This window comes from Agrilus planipennis, unplaced genomic scaffold (genome assembly GCF_000699045.2).
Source record: "Agrilus planipennis isolate EAB-ADULT unplaced genomic scaffold, Apla_2.0 scaffold11, whole genome shotgun sequence".
NCBI lineage: Eukaryota > Metazoa > Arthropoda > Insecta > Coleoptera > Buprestidae > Agrilus > Agrilus planipennis.
The window spans coordinates 1,830,665-1,848,506 of NW_020440736.1; the positions used below are offsets into that span (position 1 = coordinate 1,830,665).

General features: G+C 33.6%; 3 protein-coding genes across 3 annotated transcripts in view; 1 reads left to right on the forward strand and 2 right to left on the reverse strand.

Moving 5' to 3' along the window:
* The window catches only part of LOC108733935 (brain-specific homeobox protein), an 18,637-nt gene extending 12,769 nt beyond the window's left edge, over positions 1-5,868 (forward strand). Inside the window, exon 4 of the mRNA XM_018465297.1 lies at positions 5,203-5,868. Coding sequence (XP_018320799.1) covers positions 5,203-5,375 — 173 coding nt within the window. The 3' untranslated portion in view covers positions 5,376-5,868. The remainder of the gene's footprint in view (positions 1-5,202) is intronic.
* Positions 5,869-9,368: 3,500 nt separating this feature from the next.
* Positions 9,369-12,715, reverse strand: LOC108733929. The gene is made up of 3 exons (XM_018465292.2): positions 12,354-12,715; positions 11,790-11,930; positions 9,369-11,703 (listed from the first exon to the last, which is right to left on the reverse strand). The coding sequence occupies exons 1-3, from the start codon at positions 12,490-12,492 to the stop codon at positions 9,437-9,439; spliced, it is 2,547 nt and encodes an 848-aa protein (XP_018320794.2). The 5' UTR covers positions 12,493-12,715; the 3' UTR covers positions 9,369-9,436.
* Positions 12,716-15,018: 2,303 nt separating this feature from the next.
* Positions 15,019-17,713, reverse strand: LOC108733903 (cyclin-dependent kinase 1). The gene is made up of 6 exons (XM_018465254.2): positions 17,559-17,713; positions 17,271-17,392; positions 17,073-17,189; positions 16,812-17,016; positions 16,502-16,725; positions 15,019-15,829 (listed from the first exon to the last, which is right to left on the reverse strand). The coding sequence occupies exons 2-6, from the start codon at positions 17,375-17,377 to the stop codon at positions 15,580-15,582; spliced, it is 903 nt and encodes a 300-aa protein (XP_018320756.1). The 5' UTR covers positions 17,378-17,392; positions 17,559-17,713; the 3' UTR covers positions 15,019-15,579.
* Positions 17,714-17,842: the final 129 nt, after the last annotated feature.

A 17,842-nucleotide genomic window follows, 5' to 3' on the forward strand; every position in this document is an offset into this window, starting at 1 on the left:
TTAATACATATTATAATTCAAGTTAAATAAATAAATATAACCAATTGAGTAGGTGGCATCTGGTGATAAAAAGAGTCATCAACTTGAGGGAAAATGTTTCCAACAAATACGAAATGTTTACAAAACGTTAGCAAAATAATTGCAGAAGGTACCACTATAACCCAAGATCAATGAGTGGAAATGGTCGATATAATTCTGGTCACATTTTTTCTTTGACAAACTTTGATCGACTAACACTGTTCTTAGGCTTGTTGGGAAGCACCTGTGTCCAAAGAAATGTAAACCTCACTCAAAATTCTTTCATTTTGAAAAACCTCCATTCCTAATTTATAAATAAAAATTGCACACATGTTTTTTCTTCTATCATTCCCATAAACTTTTCAATTACTTTATAAGTCTCTTACTAATCAAGTAGGTACTATTATTACCACACCAGAGTTTAGCAAAAAACAGTCAACTTAAAATTAATTGACTTTCTACTTCTAACTCACGGTTAATTTGAAAATTCGTATGAGTGTGAAACGTGGAGGGAAGGCCCAAAGGAAAAGGATAAAAGCGTTCAAGAACAAATAGAAAATAAAGAACACTCCTCCTTGTAGCTCTTTTGTCTGTTTTTGTTCATGCTCACTCTTAATGCAGTTAGCTGTGCAGGCCAAAAGCACCATTAAATAAAGACAGAGAAGGAAGTGGAGGTCTCACCGCTGCATACATGGTTGCATGAAACTTGCCTACTCTATTTTATTATCTCTATGGTCATAGGAGGGTGTTAAAAATACCTATACCAAATGGGAAAGGTTACAAATTATGAGGTATTACAAAGAGTAGAACCGAGGACTCCATGGAAATGAATAAGGTGTAGGCAAGATAGGTTGAAAAGACACCTACTGAGACATGAAGAACTAGTTAGATATATTAGAAGCAGAAACTGGAGTAAAATAGTAAGAATAGGTAGATGTGGACCTAGACTAGTTTGCTCTTTTCAAATAGTTGGAGCTGTAGATTACTCTAATTTTCGAGATTAGATTTAGATAGAATTAAAAGATCGAGGTTGGTGGCCAATCCATGTAATACAGTAGAACCTCTATAACTCGAACATCAAGGGAGACGCCAAAAAATTCGACTTATAGGGTTTGCGACTTATGGAGGATTTTGACTTAGGCAGATTTTGACTCGACTTGTAGAAGTTTAGATTTATTCTTACAATTTTTGAGTTAGAGAGGTGAAATAAATAAGTTTTCTTCGAACTATAAGTTTTCAAATTATCGAGTTGCAAACGTAATATAAAACATTACTATGTTCGAGTTACAGAGGTTTAATTTAATTTTGCGAGTTATAAATGGGGAAAATATTATCATTGATTAATTCGACTAATAGAGGGTTGATATTTCGAGTAATAGAGGTTTTGGAGCTTGAAGGGAAGGGAACAAAACATATTTTCTTGTTTTGGAGGTTTTCGACTTATCGAGGTTCCACTTAAAGAGATTCTACTGTATCTGCATTTGAATAATGCTCCCTTTGTCATACTAAAACAATACATACTGAAAATTTTTTATTTATTGATGAATACTTTTACGTACAAAGTTGCGGTCAGCANGTCCTAAGACTAGTTGGACACGTACCTCCACTCTTTCCTATCCTGAGCTAAACTTCGCATTTCCCTAAAACCAGAACAACCCACACCTTTAACTATTTGCCAACAGTAATCTAACCTCTACCCCTTCTAACTCCTGCTTCTGTCTCTAATATGTCTCTGACTAGACCTACATACCTGAGAAGTTGTCCTACCAACCTATCTCGCCTATTTTTTATTGACTTCCATAGAGACCTTTGTTCTCCTATTCTTTCTAATACCTCTTCATTTCTTTTCTATCCACGTTATCCTCATCATTCGCACCACATTTCAAAGGCTTCTAACCTTTTCCTTTCCGCCGCACCCACTGCCCATGTTTCGCACCCGTACAACGCCGCGCTCCAAACATACACCTTTAATAACCCTTTTCGAATTTCTAAATTAACCGTTCGCGAACATAGAAGTGACTACTTTTTATTAAAGGCGACACGACCCTGCGCTCTCCTCTGATTTATATCCCTGCTACTCCTTCCGTCCTGACTTATCTGACTTCCTAGATATCTAAAATCAGCCACTGCTTCTAATTTTTTGTCCCCTATCTTTATATTCGCTGTTTCCCTACTTTTTCATCCCTTGCATACCAGTATTTTAGTTTTACTTTTATTTATTTTCATACAGTACTGATAGTACTGATCTGTCAGTACCGCTTCCATTTTATTTAAAGCTATCTCTAGGTCCGCCTTACTAGATGCTAATACTGCTATATCATCTGCAAATTTAAGCATAGTAATTTATCCCTACAGTTGTACTATCGTTATGATGTTGATCGCGTCTTCGATGTATAGATAAAATTTATGAAATTGAAAAACATATTCAAAATTGTAAAAAGGATCCTCAGAAAAAATTAACTGATTTCTTTAAATAAATAATGTAAGTACCTATTCATATAAAGAACAGCTTGAAAGAAGTACCTAGCTAACAAGGACGGTCCTTATTTGTTTGCGCGCAGCCTTGTTAGTAAAGTTCAATTTTCTCATTATATCCATGACGACAAGCAAAACCGATAAGGTGGTACCCGACAGCCTTCAATTGTTTTATGTAAAGAAGTACCTGCTACTACTCTATACTAAATTCGTTATAAAGTACGTCTACTTTTGTGCTGTACGTATAAGAAGATCGCATGACTGTAATTATGTGGTGTGAATCACCCCTTAGGGTAGATTTTAAATCCGTTTACATTAAGGTCAGAAACTTAATCATCGCAAGGCTATTCGCATTTATCACATGGTAGACTGACTGGGGCCACAAAACAAAACGGCACTTTACTCTTGAATATTTCAGTTTATACATAAGTACCGCTTCAATTTAATCTGATCACGCAACGATAACGTATCAATAAATCGTTTCACGAGGTGACTGACTGAGGTTATATAAATAGTGCCTAGTTGTTAATTTTTGCGAATTGAACGACCTATGGCTATTAGCAGTATAAGAATTTTTAAGGTATTAAATTAAAGACTGCAAAGTTTGATAAAAGCAATACCGAAATGCCGAAATATATTTTTACGGTTACTGCTACGATTATTTAAGGAAAACAAAAAGAGCATTGCATAAGAACTAGTTACTACAAAGAAAGTTTCTGTAAGCAAAACATTTAAATAATTGTAAGATGTATACTGAATACCCATGCATTGATGATCGGTGGTACCAAATAGAATGACGTTTTGTTCTTTTACAAAAATTGAATGTTTCCTCACAGTTGGCAGAGTACCCATAATTAAGAAAAGGAATAGCAAAGAAAACTGTTGCAAGTAAATAAATACCAAAGAGACACATATCTTTGCTTATTTCGGTATTTTTTTTCCTTGGTTGACATTTTTAATATGCATAATTTGGTGACTGTGGAATATATATTTTCTAACTAACTACATCCAGGTCCCTCTTTTCCATTGGGCATTCTGGGCAAGTGGCCATTTGACGGGAGCCCCCTAGTTTCTGCCAGACCTTTCCATCAACCGAAAACCAATATCTATTCATCATCATAACGTCATCAGTCCTATGACTGATTGGACACGCACCTTCACTTTTTGCTATCCTGAGCTAATCTTTGCAGTTCTATAAAACTAGAACATCCCACATCCTTAACTATTTGCGAACACTAATCTAATCTAGGGCTACCTCTACTCCTTAAGGAGTAGATTCCTCCTTAACTCCTGTTTCTACCTCTAATATGTCTCTAACTAGACCTTCATGCCTGAGAAGATGTCCTAGCATCCCATCTCGCCTAGTTTTGATTGACTTCCATAGACTTCTCTGTTCTCCTATTCTTTCTAATACCTCTTCATTTCTAACCTTCTGTATTCACCCTCATCATTCTCCCGGTAACACCACAATAATGTTTCGCACCCGTGTAGCGCCGCGCTCCAAACATACATCNAAAGGTCACCTTTTTATCTGTTTATCTTACTGATATATGTTACTAAATAACTTGTTCTGAATACCTATTGCCATATTCATATATTTTAGCTACATACAGTCATCTACATAGCATAAAATGTTGAAATGCAAAGTTACAGAAAATGGTAAACTAATTACAAAGGTAACGTATAAAAAATTGAAACCCCATTTAAGGAATCAGCCTTGAAGGATCTTTCATGAGTTCTTTTTTCAAGTTATCTTGTTGAATACCCATCAAATGAATACCTATCTCGAAAACTTTCAGTCCAGAAAAATTTGAACAAAACCAGAAGAAGAAACTTATTACATTGCAATTGAAAAATGGTGTTATTGAGAGATGTGTCATATCATACTAAATTCATTTTTAAACCTTGCTTCTTTTCAAAGAGCATGTAACAAAAGTTTGCAGTTGACACAATTGAAGAGGACCTACCTGAATGATTAAGATAATCAGAGAAGTTAAAGCCCTGCATCTAGATGTTAGAATTTCGAGACTGTATTGCGTCCCAAACGCTCATATTGTAATGTTCATGGATTTAACAAAATTTACTTCTAAGACTGATAACAAAAACTATTTATTTACACTAATTATTAATATATCACTAATTCACTGCGCCATTTATTTCACTGCTATCACTGTCAATTTATTTCTGGATTCACTCCAGCAACGGTCAATATATTCCTTGTCTCTCGGCGATAGTCTCTTCCTTTTCCTCTTTTGTTTACTTTCGGGAACCTTCTGTAAACGTCCGGATAGTTTATTTTTTCTTTGAACTGCTTAACTGCTTTCCCAGAACGCAGGTACGACACACACATTTACAAATACGGCGCCCATGAAGAAAGGCGCTCGCGGCTAGTCGACGAATCGATAAGCCGTTCACGCACACGTGTGCCCGATCGCACACAAACACTCTCGTGCTCGCTACAATATGTAAACAAAAAAAAGGGAAAATCTTTTCAGTCATCATGTTGGGTATCAAGAAAAACATAAAAACACTTGAAAAGTTCTATTTATTCATTTTTTATTTAGTGGGCTGTATTTATTATTATTTTTACATGACTTTTGAATTGATTTATTAATAAATTGCACTTATCAAAGTAATATTTTATACTACAGCTGCCTACATAAATGACACATAACTTGCATATTGTTTTACAAGCTATTTTTGTCGTAGATTCTCAAGAATCGTCGTCGAAGCAACTTGATTCCATTGGTAGAGTAAATACCACAGCAAACCGCATCACCAACAACAACGGAATTCATGAATCAGATTCAAGCGAATACGATAGCGATATCGACATTGTAGGTGATGCAAAATCGCTAGCGTTTTCGTACAGTGGTGCATAGAGAACAACGCACGTGCTCCACCGTATTTTCTGAGTCTCACATACCCTACTGTCATTTATTACATCAATAAGTCATACCGATATTTCTGCAATACTTACTCGACGTAGTGTACATACCTACTTATGTGAAAAAAAGTAGTAAATAAATACGTAAATGTTGGACAGTTTCTTTTAATTTAGTTAATCATTTCTAATTAACCTTATCTAACTGCTGTTTTTATGCTTTCGTGTATGGTGTGAATTGAATGTGAAATCTTTTCTCTTACAAATATTTTGTGGTGTTTACTAGCGAAACTATCACTAAAAAGGTGCCATCAAGAAGAATGGCGGAATGAATAATTCCATGTTTTAGAGCAGAACAATGTAGATAGATGTCTACAACTAACTTCACCTAACTTATTTTCATTTCATCTTAACCTTTTAGATTAATCCCAAAGGTTATATATGTATTTAAGTTGTATGTACCTGAAAGAAAAGGTTAGAAGCGTTTGAAATGTGGTGTTATAGGCAATTAATGAGGATACCGTGTATAGAGGAGGTTAGAAATGAGGAGATATTAGAAAGAATAGGAGAAAAGAGGACTCTACGGAAGAAATAGGCGAGATAGGTTGGTAAGACACCTTCTCAGGCATGAATGTCTAGTCAGAGACGTATTAGAGGCAGAAACGAAAGTTAGGAGGGGTAGAGGTAGATCTAGATTAGATTACTGTTCGCAAATAGCTAAGGATGTGGGATGGTCTGGTTTTAGGGAAATGCGAAGATTAGCCCAGGATAGGAAAGAGTGGAAGTGCGTGTCCAACCAGTCTTAGGACTGACGATCTTATGATGAAGATGATGTCTATTATTTATACCTACTTTGCCGCTTATATTATCGTGGACATTCTACAGGTACCTTTTTCCAATATACCTCCTTTTGTATCAAGATTAATAGAGATAAAAGCTTATTACAGCTTCCAGTCCTTTGATAAACATCTATAAAAGCTGTGAAAGGCGGCGGGGTGCCAAATAACGGCAGCTCTGGCTAAACGATTGCACACGACTTTATTTTATTAAGTTTAGTTCATTGTTGGACCAATAATAATAAAGGCTGATCTTTTTGAGGGCAAACGAAATTTCCCTCTGTCTCCATAAGGTTACCTAATCAAGACATGCATCAGAACCTTCTTTGATACACGAAATTAAATAAAGGAGGCATAGGAAACGCAATTGCAATAACAAAAGGGGCTTTATGAAAAGGGTGACGCCTACCGCTGCCGTCCATCTCTAAAGGAAGGGTGGAGGGCATTTATTATTACAAGACCGACCAAGGAATTCTAATGAAACATGACAAGTTAATTAGAGCAATTATCAAAACAACTTACAAAATCTAGTGGGTGGAATGCAGTTTTCAAAATTAGTAGTTACCAAAGTGTAGAATACATCATACTAGTTCCTACTTATCCTAAAAAAGATATCTTTAATATACCTTGACACTTAATCTGTTTTACAACGTTAAGTTTTATATTCGATAAAAAAGAACAGTTTGTCTTTAAATTCTCTAAATTTTAATACGTATTACAATTCACAATTTTAATGACAAGTTAAATAAATAAGTGCAGTCAATTTATAGGTGGCATCTGGTGACAAAAAGAGTCATCAACTTGAGGAAAAATATCACCAACAAACACAAAATGTTTGCAAAACGTTAGCAAAATAATTGCACAAGATACCACTATAACCCACGATCAATAAGTGGAAATGGTCGAAATAATTCTGGTCACATTTTTTCTTTGACTAACTTTGATCGACTAACACTGCTCTTAGGCCTCTTGGAAAGCACCTGTGTCCAAACAAATTTAAATTTCACTCAAGATTCTTTCGTTTTGAAAAACCTCCATTCCTCAATTGTAAATAAAAATTGCACACATGTTTTTCCTTCTATCATTCCCATAAAATTTTCAGTTACTTTATTACTAATCAAGTAGGAACTATTATTACCACACCAGAGTTTAACAGTTACCTTAGAATTAATTGACTTTCTACTTCTAATTGTAAATAAGCGGAACAAACAATTTTGGTTTGGTATCCATGTAGACAGGACAGCTTTAGGAATTAGTAGATATATAGGGACAAAAGATTATTATGCTTGACACAAGAGTATGATATGAAACGAGAAATTAAACGTGGTCGATTCGTGATATCAAAAAAGTCAGATACCTAACTAATAGTTAATTTGGAAATTCGTATGAGTGTGAAACATGGACGGAAGGCCCAGAGGAAAAAAATAAAAGCGTTCAAGACATGTGTTATAGGCACAATAATAAAATAGGCAAGTTCATTAGAAGTAACTTTCTTAAAAAGAAATAGAAAATAAAGGGCACTCCTCTCTGTAGCTCTTTTGCCTGTTTTTGTTTCATGCTCACTCTTACTGTATGTAGTTAGCTGCGCCGGCCAAAACACCATTAAATAAAGACAGAAGGAAGTGGAGGTCTCACTAATTTTCATCTAATCTCACCGCTGCATACATGGTTGCATGAAACTTGCCTACTCTATTTTATTATCTCTATGGTCATAGGAGGGTGTTAAAAATACCTATACCAAATGGGAAAGGTTTTAAATTATGAGGTAAGTATTAGAAAGAACAGAACTGAGGAAACCATGGAAGTGAACAAGGTGTGGGCAAGATAAGTTGATAGAACACCTTCTGAGACATGAAGAACTAGTTAGATATATTAGAAGCAAAAACTGGAAAATAGTAAAGAGTAGATATGGACCTAGACTAGTTTGCTATTTTTAAATAGTTGAAGCTGCAGGTTACTGTAATTTTCGAGATTAGATCTAAATAGAATTAAGAGACGGAAGTCGGTCGCCAATAAGTCTCAAGAACTTATATTGATGATCTATGTAATATAGTAGAACCTCAATAACTCGAACATCAAGGGAGACGCCAAAAAATTTGACTTATGGAGGATTTTGACTCAGGCAGATTTTGATTCGATTTGTAGAAGTTAAGATTTATTCTTACAAATTTTGAGTTAGAGAGGTGAAATAAATAAGTTTTCTTCGAACTATAGACGTAATAAGTTTTCAAATTATCAAGTTGTAAAGGTTGTAAAATAAAACATTACTATGTTCGAGATACAGAGGTCCAATTTAATTTTTCGAGTTATAAATGGNTCGACTAATAGAGGGTTGATATTTCGAGTAATAGAGGTTTTGGAGCTTGAAGGGAAGGGAACAAAACATATTTTCTTGTTTTGGAGGTTTTCGACTTATCGAGGTTCCACTTAAAGAGATTCTACTGTATCTGCATTTGAATAATGCTCTCTTTGTCTGTCATACTAAAACAATACATACTGAAAATTTTTTATTTATTGATGAATACTTTTACGTACAAAGTTGCGGTCAGCATTCTTTATAAAATACATAATTTCGTAAAAAATACATTGTAAATTGGCACTTTTCAATTTTCTTATTCTAATTTTTTGCATTAACCAGGCACAAATGGATCACAAAATATATGTATATATACACTTTGGTCTATGAACGTGTAGGAAATTCTTAATAAATTATTGAATAAGAATAGGAACTCTTAAGCATGCTTTATATATATTCTTCTTGTTATAGGATGCAATATAGTATATTTTTAGTAGTTCAAACCAATTTTGCTTGTCGTGGGGGCGAGTATAATTTATATAATATATTATTCAATTATTAACAATTTCAAAAAATATCATAAACTTAGGACTACTACACAACCTGTACCACTTTTTCCAATCTATATTGTACATTCTTTTGGTACCAACATAGACATTATGTAATTTATTTCGTCATTCAATAAAAATCACCACCACGATTTATCAGTCTTTTCCTTCACAGTCAATTTTCAATTTTACTTCTTTAAAAATGGGTCCAAAAATATCCCAATTTCATATTCCTAANTTTATAATACTGGATGATCTCAAGCAACTGCAAGGAGACTTTACCACCATTACTACCCCCATGGAAATTTCCAATAAAAAATGCCCCCTTAATTTTTGTAACGACAGGATATATCCCTTAAAATGTTTACAATTGTTATACCTAAGCTGTACTAACACAGGCTGTTGAACAGTACAAAGCTTGATTCCTAAACAGCAACTTTGAACCTAGCAAAGGTTTATGGCAAGTCTTGCATGAAAAGCAGACATCATCTGCATGGAAATGAGTACCTTTCAGGTTAACTCCGGGTTGATCAGGCTTAATTATTTTGTTACAGGTATTACAATGTTCTGCCTTTAATTTTTCGAAACAGGGCAAACAAAGTGGTTGGCCATCTTCCATAACATAATTCTTACCAGCCAGTGGCTCATCACATTGGAAGCAACAGAAATGCTTCACGTGGAAAGTATTATTCTCAGCCAAACAATACTCTTTAACGAAAATCAATTCGTCGCAAGCATTGCATCGTGGAATTCCCCTGATCTTTGCGTAATCACGTCCGCAATAAACATCATTGGTTTCTTTGTCAAAGAAGTACCACCAATCTGCCAATTTCTGATTACAACCGGCACATCTAAAGCAATCTGAATGCCACAATGAATCACTTTTTTCAATACCAATGGCATTTGCGTTGTCCTCAAACATTTTTTTACACCGATGACATTCAGGAAAATTGTGGGATATTTCAGAAACGTCTTGAAGAGGAGGAATTTCCCTGGGGATATCCTTATTATAGCCTTGTTTTGCCTGACGAATTTCGTTCACAGGATACTCTATATCGGTAATGGCACCTATGTTTATGTAGGTTGGATCTTGGAAATTTTCTGTGGGATTTTGGGCTATTGGATTATTTGGTAGACCCCCAATGGTCTGCACACGATCATGAGCAGATAGTGTATTTGAAGGATAGTTTTGGAGAGAAGACTTAGATGAACCCAAATTTTTTATTGAATTTAGAGGAAGTTGAGAGGAAATTTGTCGATGTGGAGATAACAAATTCTCACTTCCACAAACATTGGAATTTGAAGGCAACGATTGTTTATAACTCGTATCTGAGGCTAACCGGGACATTTCTGTGGGGAATTTTGGATCAGAAGGAAGAGTAGATGAAATGTCCTGACCGAAATTAACGTTATTACTGCTAGCAAGTGGTACATTTGGTATTTGTACTTTCTGCGTCTGATGGTCATAGTGATTATTGTCATGAGGATATTTCGATTGATTGCTGTATGAAGGATACTTAATATCTTTAACATCTCCAATAAGTTTAGGGTCCCTGTTATCCAGAAAAGTATCGTATCTACTGGAAGCATAATTTTTAGGTAAGGTACCTTTTAAGTTGTTTATGTTTTCATAGGATAATCGAGGCAGTTCATTTGTTAATGCCAAATTAGGCTCCTGGATATTGTTAAAGTTTCTGTCATTATTTTTCAAAACTGGGTTAGCAGTAGATTGTGGTTGTGCAATTCCATGTAGGTTTTTATAACCCAAAATTGAAGGGTTATTTTGAGCATCAAAAGCACCAGTTACACCTCCTATTGTTGTATTTTTCAGTGTATTGAGAGAATTATTCATGGGTGTAACTTCAGGGCAGGCATTTGGTAAACTTCCTGGAATGTTAATGTTATTGGGATGTAAATCAGTAACATTGAATTTAATTGGGTTTTGGATATTTTGGGAATTGTGCAAAAGTTTATGGGAATAATGGGGAATTGTAGTGGAATGTCCCTTGGTTCTTGATGTTTCAAAATAAGAATCCGCCGGTTGTATGTCCTTGTTTTGGAAACCTTCTTGTGTAACACCTTCAGAATTTGCCTCAGTCCCAGTTACATCACCTCTTTTTGTACGAATTTTACTCAATGTGTCCACATAGTTTTGTTGATCCTCAACAGGATTAAGTAACTCTTTTTCATTCAATCTCAAATCCTCTAAAGTTTGAAGAAGGTTCTGAGATTTTAAGGCACCAGATATATCAGAATTCTTTAAATGGACCATTTCAGATCTGGAAAGATGTGCAGAAAAGCCATCTTTCATTAAGTGTGCTTGTGAATTTGGTATGTTGTAAATGTTTCCTCTGTTCAACAGGTTCAGCTTAACTATGTGTCCAACACCTACACTGTTTTGTTTAACATGAGCAATGTATTCATTCATTTGTTTTACTTCATTCTCAGACAGAGCATGACATAATGCTGGATCAATATCATGCAAAGGAATTTGCTTTTGAAGTAGTTGCTTACGCTCTTGGGCAGCTGCAGAACCTTTAATTGGAAGCAAGTGGTGTGGAAGATCTTTTAAATAAGATTCAACTAACTCATTTTGACCTTTTGGGGTCCATTCCAATTCTACTGCTTCATTATGACCAGGAAGAACTTCATAGAAACAAAAAAATGTTAAGTAACAATGATTTACAAGTAATTACTTTTACTAATTAGTAATAAACATGGATTCCACATACCTATTTTGCGAGGTTTTTCTGGTCTGCTACCCAGCAGCTGGAGCTGAGCCCAACCATAAATATCATCATCATGAATATCATGACTTTCCTTTCCACATTTGCAATTTTTACAAATTTTTCGCCAAAAATGTAAATCCAGACCTACATATCATTCAATTTAGTTTCATTTCATAATTATGATTCAAATTCAAACAATTCAAAACAATTCACCATAAAAAGTACAATAAAATAGGTAAAAACATTATTAAGTAGGTATCTATTAAGTATATCATGACTTTCCTTTCCACATTCGCAATTTTTACAAATTATTTGCCAAAAATGTAAATCCAGTTCTCCATATATCATTTAATTTAGTTTCATTTCATAATTATGATTTAAATTCAAACAATTCAAAACAATTCTTCATAAAATGCAACCATGTAGATAAGTATATTATTAAGCATTATTATCACACAAGATATAGAATTGATGAATCTTCAAGAAAAACAAAGAAAGACGAACAAAGGTTTCGTTCATGATGAGGTGCCTATTTCTAAATCAATGGGAATTAAATTAATAAATTACCTGGACATTTTTCTTGGCATGTTAAACATGGTGAACCTGCTCCTGCTTCATGCCCTAAGCGTGCCTTAAGTCGTTTTTCTCGTTTCTCTTCTAATTCCTTCAGCCACTTTGGAATTACTTGAGTTTCTGGTGTTTCCATTATTTTTACTGTTGAATAAGCACCAATTTCATTCACAATTACTTATTTTTCCACAAGCAACATAAGCACAGATTAAAATAAACGACAAACAACGATATGAACAACAAATTTCTTTCTATTCAGACCATGACATCATCTTATTATCATACTGTTCATATCATTTCGAAGTATATCCTCATATGATATTCAACAGGTTGCAGCTATGGTTGCAACACTTATTGGCGAGGTGATCACATACATGAATCATAACTCTTTGCAGCATTGCCAAATCATTTTGTATTTACTCAAAATGAATAATGAATCTGGATTTCATATATGGATCATTTCCGAGCTCCTTCATAATCTCCTCCATTTTATTCATGGAAGAAACAAGATACATGGTTGAGATCATATTGAAAGATTGTAAAATGACCTACAATTGTGATCAAAGTGTTGCTTTTGTAATGTAACTGTTAACCAAAATTTTCATTTTAATCACACATTTGCACTTCTAATAAATATCTTTAATATGTTTATCCTTTCGTTCTCAGTCCCGTGTTTACGTGCAAAACAGGAACCTACTTGCCCTAGCAAGTTATCTAATGGGAATGATAGACTCTGCCGTCTAGTTAACAGGCTTTTTTGACCCCTTAGGTACTACCTTTTAATGTAGCTTACAGTAGATTTTGACGCTCTGCCTCCATTGATCTGAGACGGAAATGTTTAGTTTTGAAAATCTTTTGATTGCTTCTGTGGCGACCACGTGGCTCATCAGATACTTGACCTGGTCATTGTCCTAGGTGTAATTATCCAAAATAAATCGTCACTTCAGGACGTCAGGGCAGCACTTCTCATCATTATCTGACTTTTTTTCAAAGCAATTTGGATTGGGTCTGCCTCTTGTCTTTTAGAGGCGACACTGAAGGGTTATCCAACACACTATATTTGCTACGACATAAAATGGCACTACAAAAATTACTGCCCGCTTATAGAGGCGTAAGACTTTTCAAATATACCATTCATAAAGAACGTATGAATCAGTGGCATTCATCCAGAGTCATCTGACAACATAAGCAGTTATGGGGTTTCTCGACTAAAAGACTCGTATCCAGGTCAGAAACTTATTTAAAGAATATACATATAGGACTGCCAGACTCGTTTAGTTCAGTATATCAGCCCTATTGTAATGTTTTGTTGAGTTCAGAGACGTAAAAAGGACCCCGCCACAAACATGGCGATCATTTGTCGCGTGTACAGTAGCCATAGTGTCTAGTTCCAATGTACATACATACTGCACAAACCTCTTTTGAGAGTTAACTGAAAATAGTATCAGCAGTATTGCATTGCTTCTTTAATTTAAGAAAGGCTTATTTATCGTAGTTCCGATTGTTATACTACTATCTTTTTGTTTGGTACAGCATCAGGAGAGCGTACCACTCTTCATAATTTTTGAATCGATTATTGACAACGTTGCTACGAATTAAGAATCCTCTGATATTAAAAGCGCATGAATACCGAGGCAAACACTGGAAATTTTATGCTTGAATTTTAGGTACTTCTGCATTTACGGTAGATGTAATTAAATTACAATTCGGAAAACCTTCAAAATAAACGATATTGATACTCAATAAAATATAAAAGTTATGCGATAGTTGAGGTAGCTGGTATTAGTTTCTTCAGCTGCAGAATGTCAGACTGTATAACGTTTGACCAAATTTTCTCATAATTTCATTCAAAATGAACCGCATTTTGTCCATAAGCAAGCACATATACTTACAGAAACAAAAACCGTGTCTACGTGCCATTATAGCAAACGATAGTAAATTGGCTATTCAATAACAGGGAGCGCGAAAAGAATTCATATATCAAATAAATGTAAAATGTTGCAAAGAATGAAACAAAAAGGAAATTCCTCATTGCACAAACACAACAGTTATTAAGAAATGTTAATTTATACATTTGTAGGAGAAGGATACATTTAGATCCATTACATTATACAACTTTTTTTTTCTTTTTCTGTCAGAATAGTTTAGAAATGGTTTGGAATTCAGATTGTTTTGGACCATCCCATACTCCCACAATGAAAAATATTTCAGTAACTTAACTTTTTTGTGTTTGAAGTTGTATTATACACCTTAAATTATTTTTAAGTAGGTTATTCTTAATAATAAACATTTGTTGCTTGTTTTCGTTATCATTTTATTGTTTTGTTACATACATCATAAGTTTATTCCATTTAGTATTTATGCTAAATAAATTTTATTAATGATCTTAATTTCTTATAATGTTAACATATTGTGTTACATGTTACCTGATGTGTTTCTACTTTTATCACTCAATTTCTTATCGATTAATTCCCACCCAAGTTAAATAAATCTAAACGTAACCCAACTATTTTTTATTGTTTTCACAAAAAAACTACACTTTTATTGGTATATTTGGAAAAAAATAAATTTTTATAGAAGCATTTTTTGGGCTAACGGGCAAATAAATAAAACAAACTCCAATTAATTCAGAACTTTAATAAAATAAATCATAAAAATCGAGTTTTAAATTGAAAAATTTCATGCAAAAATTAAATTTTAAAACAACTTAAATATAAAAAGAAAATTGTTCATTTCCCTTTACACAGTCCCTTTTTAAGGTTTAGTGACAAATTATATACAGCTGCAAAATATCTACTATAGTTCGTTTCATGACATATTACTACAAATTACCAAAACAAAAATATGTAATGATTGGAAAAAATAATTAATTTTTTTCAGTTCAACTCCAACAGGATAATATAAAAATTATTATTACAAAAACTATACTCTTATAACAAACTGGCTAATTAATAAATGAAGTTGTTAATGAAATAGGGTAAAAGATTCCTTAAAAAATTAATACAAATAGTAAAATTATGGCTATAGGAATATTCATTTCACATTCAAGATTCAACCTGATTCTTTTCATCACGAAAATAAGATTTACTTTAAGGTTTTAATTTGTTTGGTAGATAAAAAAAAGGAAGGCTCTTACCCTGCTTAAATTAAACAATACCACATTAATTGGCCTAAATGCAAATCAAAATGTACAAATTTGATCTTTGTTTTGTCCTGATTAAAATCACTCTTCAAACAATGGTCTGACACCATTTTCTATTTTATCAAAGTAATGGTGTCCTACCATGTCTTTCGCAGATATCCTTAATGCTGGGTCATAAGTAAGCATTTGCTTGAGTAAGTCGAGTCCTGCTTCATCCAGATTTTTAACTTGACTCTCTAAATTGTAATTGGTCCAATTTGGAAAGGTTGCCTTATAATCTGGCAGCTGAGAAACACCAGGCCACAACTTTTCAGTTGGAGTCTTCAAAACTCTAAACAGATTAGACGTTACACTTATAGCAAATAACTATCCAAAATCACTACAAAAAAACAAGTCTTTACCTGAGGCAAAATTTAGAAATAAGTGTAAAAAATGGTAATGTAAAAGCAATTAGTGTTGAATAATTAAGTAAATGAACTGAAAGTTCTCGAATGTAATAAGTCGACAATGAAGATAAAAAATAGAAGTATGAATTAATAATGAATGAAGTATTTAAATAATAATTTATTCAGTAATCAAATAGACATGACTTTCTGTATTTCAATTTAGAAGTTTTATTTTTCTCTCTTGAATGTGACAGAATGAACGTAATGTATTTTGTAGTACTTGAATAGTTCAGTTATTGAATTAATGTTCCCTATTTAATTAATAAAATAAATGTTTGACTTTGTTTTCCGATTCAAACTATTTAATATTAAATTATTTGTAAAGTTAGGTACCTTCTGTTAGTTTCAGTTGCATTTAAATTGTAAACCGTAATTCACAGGTAATTTTTTTACCTATGAAGAATTTATGCAGTCCTGTGTAAATAACTGATTCTAAATAAAACAAAAATTGAAAGACTTATGCAGTCCTGTGTAAATAACTGATTCTAAATAAAACAAAAATTGAAAGACTAACACAAGAGAAACTGTTGTGATGGATATTGTACGATAATAATTACCGGAATATTCTGAATAATTGATCTATTTCAGAATCTCCTTGGAACAATGGTCTTTTAGTTGCCATCTCAGCAAAAATGCATCCCAAAGACCAGATATCAATTGGACAGGAGTACCTTTGCGACCCCAAAAGGACTTCAGGAGCCCTGTACCATAGTGTGACCACTTCATGAGTGTAAGCACGTACTGGGACACCAAATGCTCGTCCCAAGCCAAAATCAGCAACCTACAAACATATAAACACTAATGATCTGAAGTAATGATTGGGGAAAAGGCAAGAGGATTATGTGTTAGCGAGCTTTAATTAGGTACCTTAATTGTTCCATCTTTCGTTATGAGCAAATTTTGAGGTTTGAGATCACGATGCAGCACCCTTCTCTGGTGACAAAATAATATTGCATTGGTTATCTGATGCAAATAGCTTTTGACTAGTTTAGGGTCCATCAGTTTTCCTTTTCCTAAACTATCTAGGTAGTTTTTTAAATCCATTGAAAGGAACTCAAAAATTAAATACAGTCTGAAAGTAAGCCAATGCTTAAGCACTTCAGAACAATATATTAATTACAAATTTACCTGCATTCCTCCATTAATACATCCTCTAATGTTACAATATTTGGGTGACGAAGTTCCTTAAGGAGTGAGATCTCTCTAATTGCAGTTGAAGGTACACCTTCATCTTCCGATTCTAACCTGCAAGGTGGATTGCATGTAAATAGAAGGATCACTGATATTTTAATGAATTTAATGACAGAAAATTCTAACAAGCTTTACCTAATTTTCTTCATTGCAACTATCTGGCCTGTTTTTTTATGTTTACCTTTGTAAACAACCCCATAAGTACCTTCCCCAATTTTCTCTATTTTTGTAAAAGCATCCATTTCAAAACCGTAAACCTGAAATATAAAAGCAGACTTAAATTAGATGAGTTTTATTTTACAGTCCTTTCCATATATAATTTTTAGTAGTTTAACTAGCATGTGAATATTATGTCTGATAATTTTATCATTAATTAATGAGCATCACACATAGAAACACAAGTAAATTAAACTCAAAACTTACCAGACAACAAATTCAACACTTTTTAGATTATTAATATGTTACATTTAAAAATGCAAGAAAATAAAAAGCTACTAAGACCCTATCTTGAGATCAGAATTAATAACGAAAATGAAGGAAAGTCGTTAGGGCAGTTCAAAACTTTCAAAGAGACCATAGAAACACGCAGATGTTGTTTGGAAGCATTACCAATCGTGAGAAAACAAACGTTCCTGTATTGTTCAAACGTCTACCATGAAAAGTTACTAAAACTGTTACATTAAAGGAACAATTAATAATTCATTAAT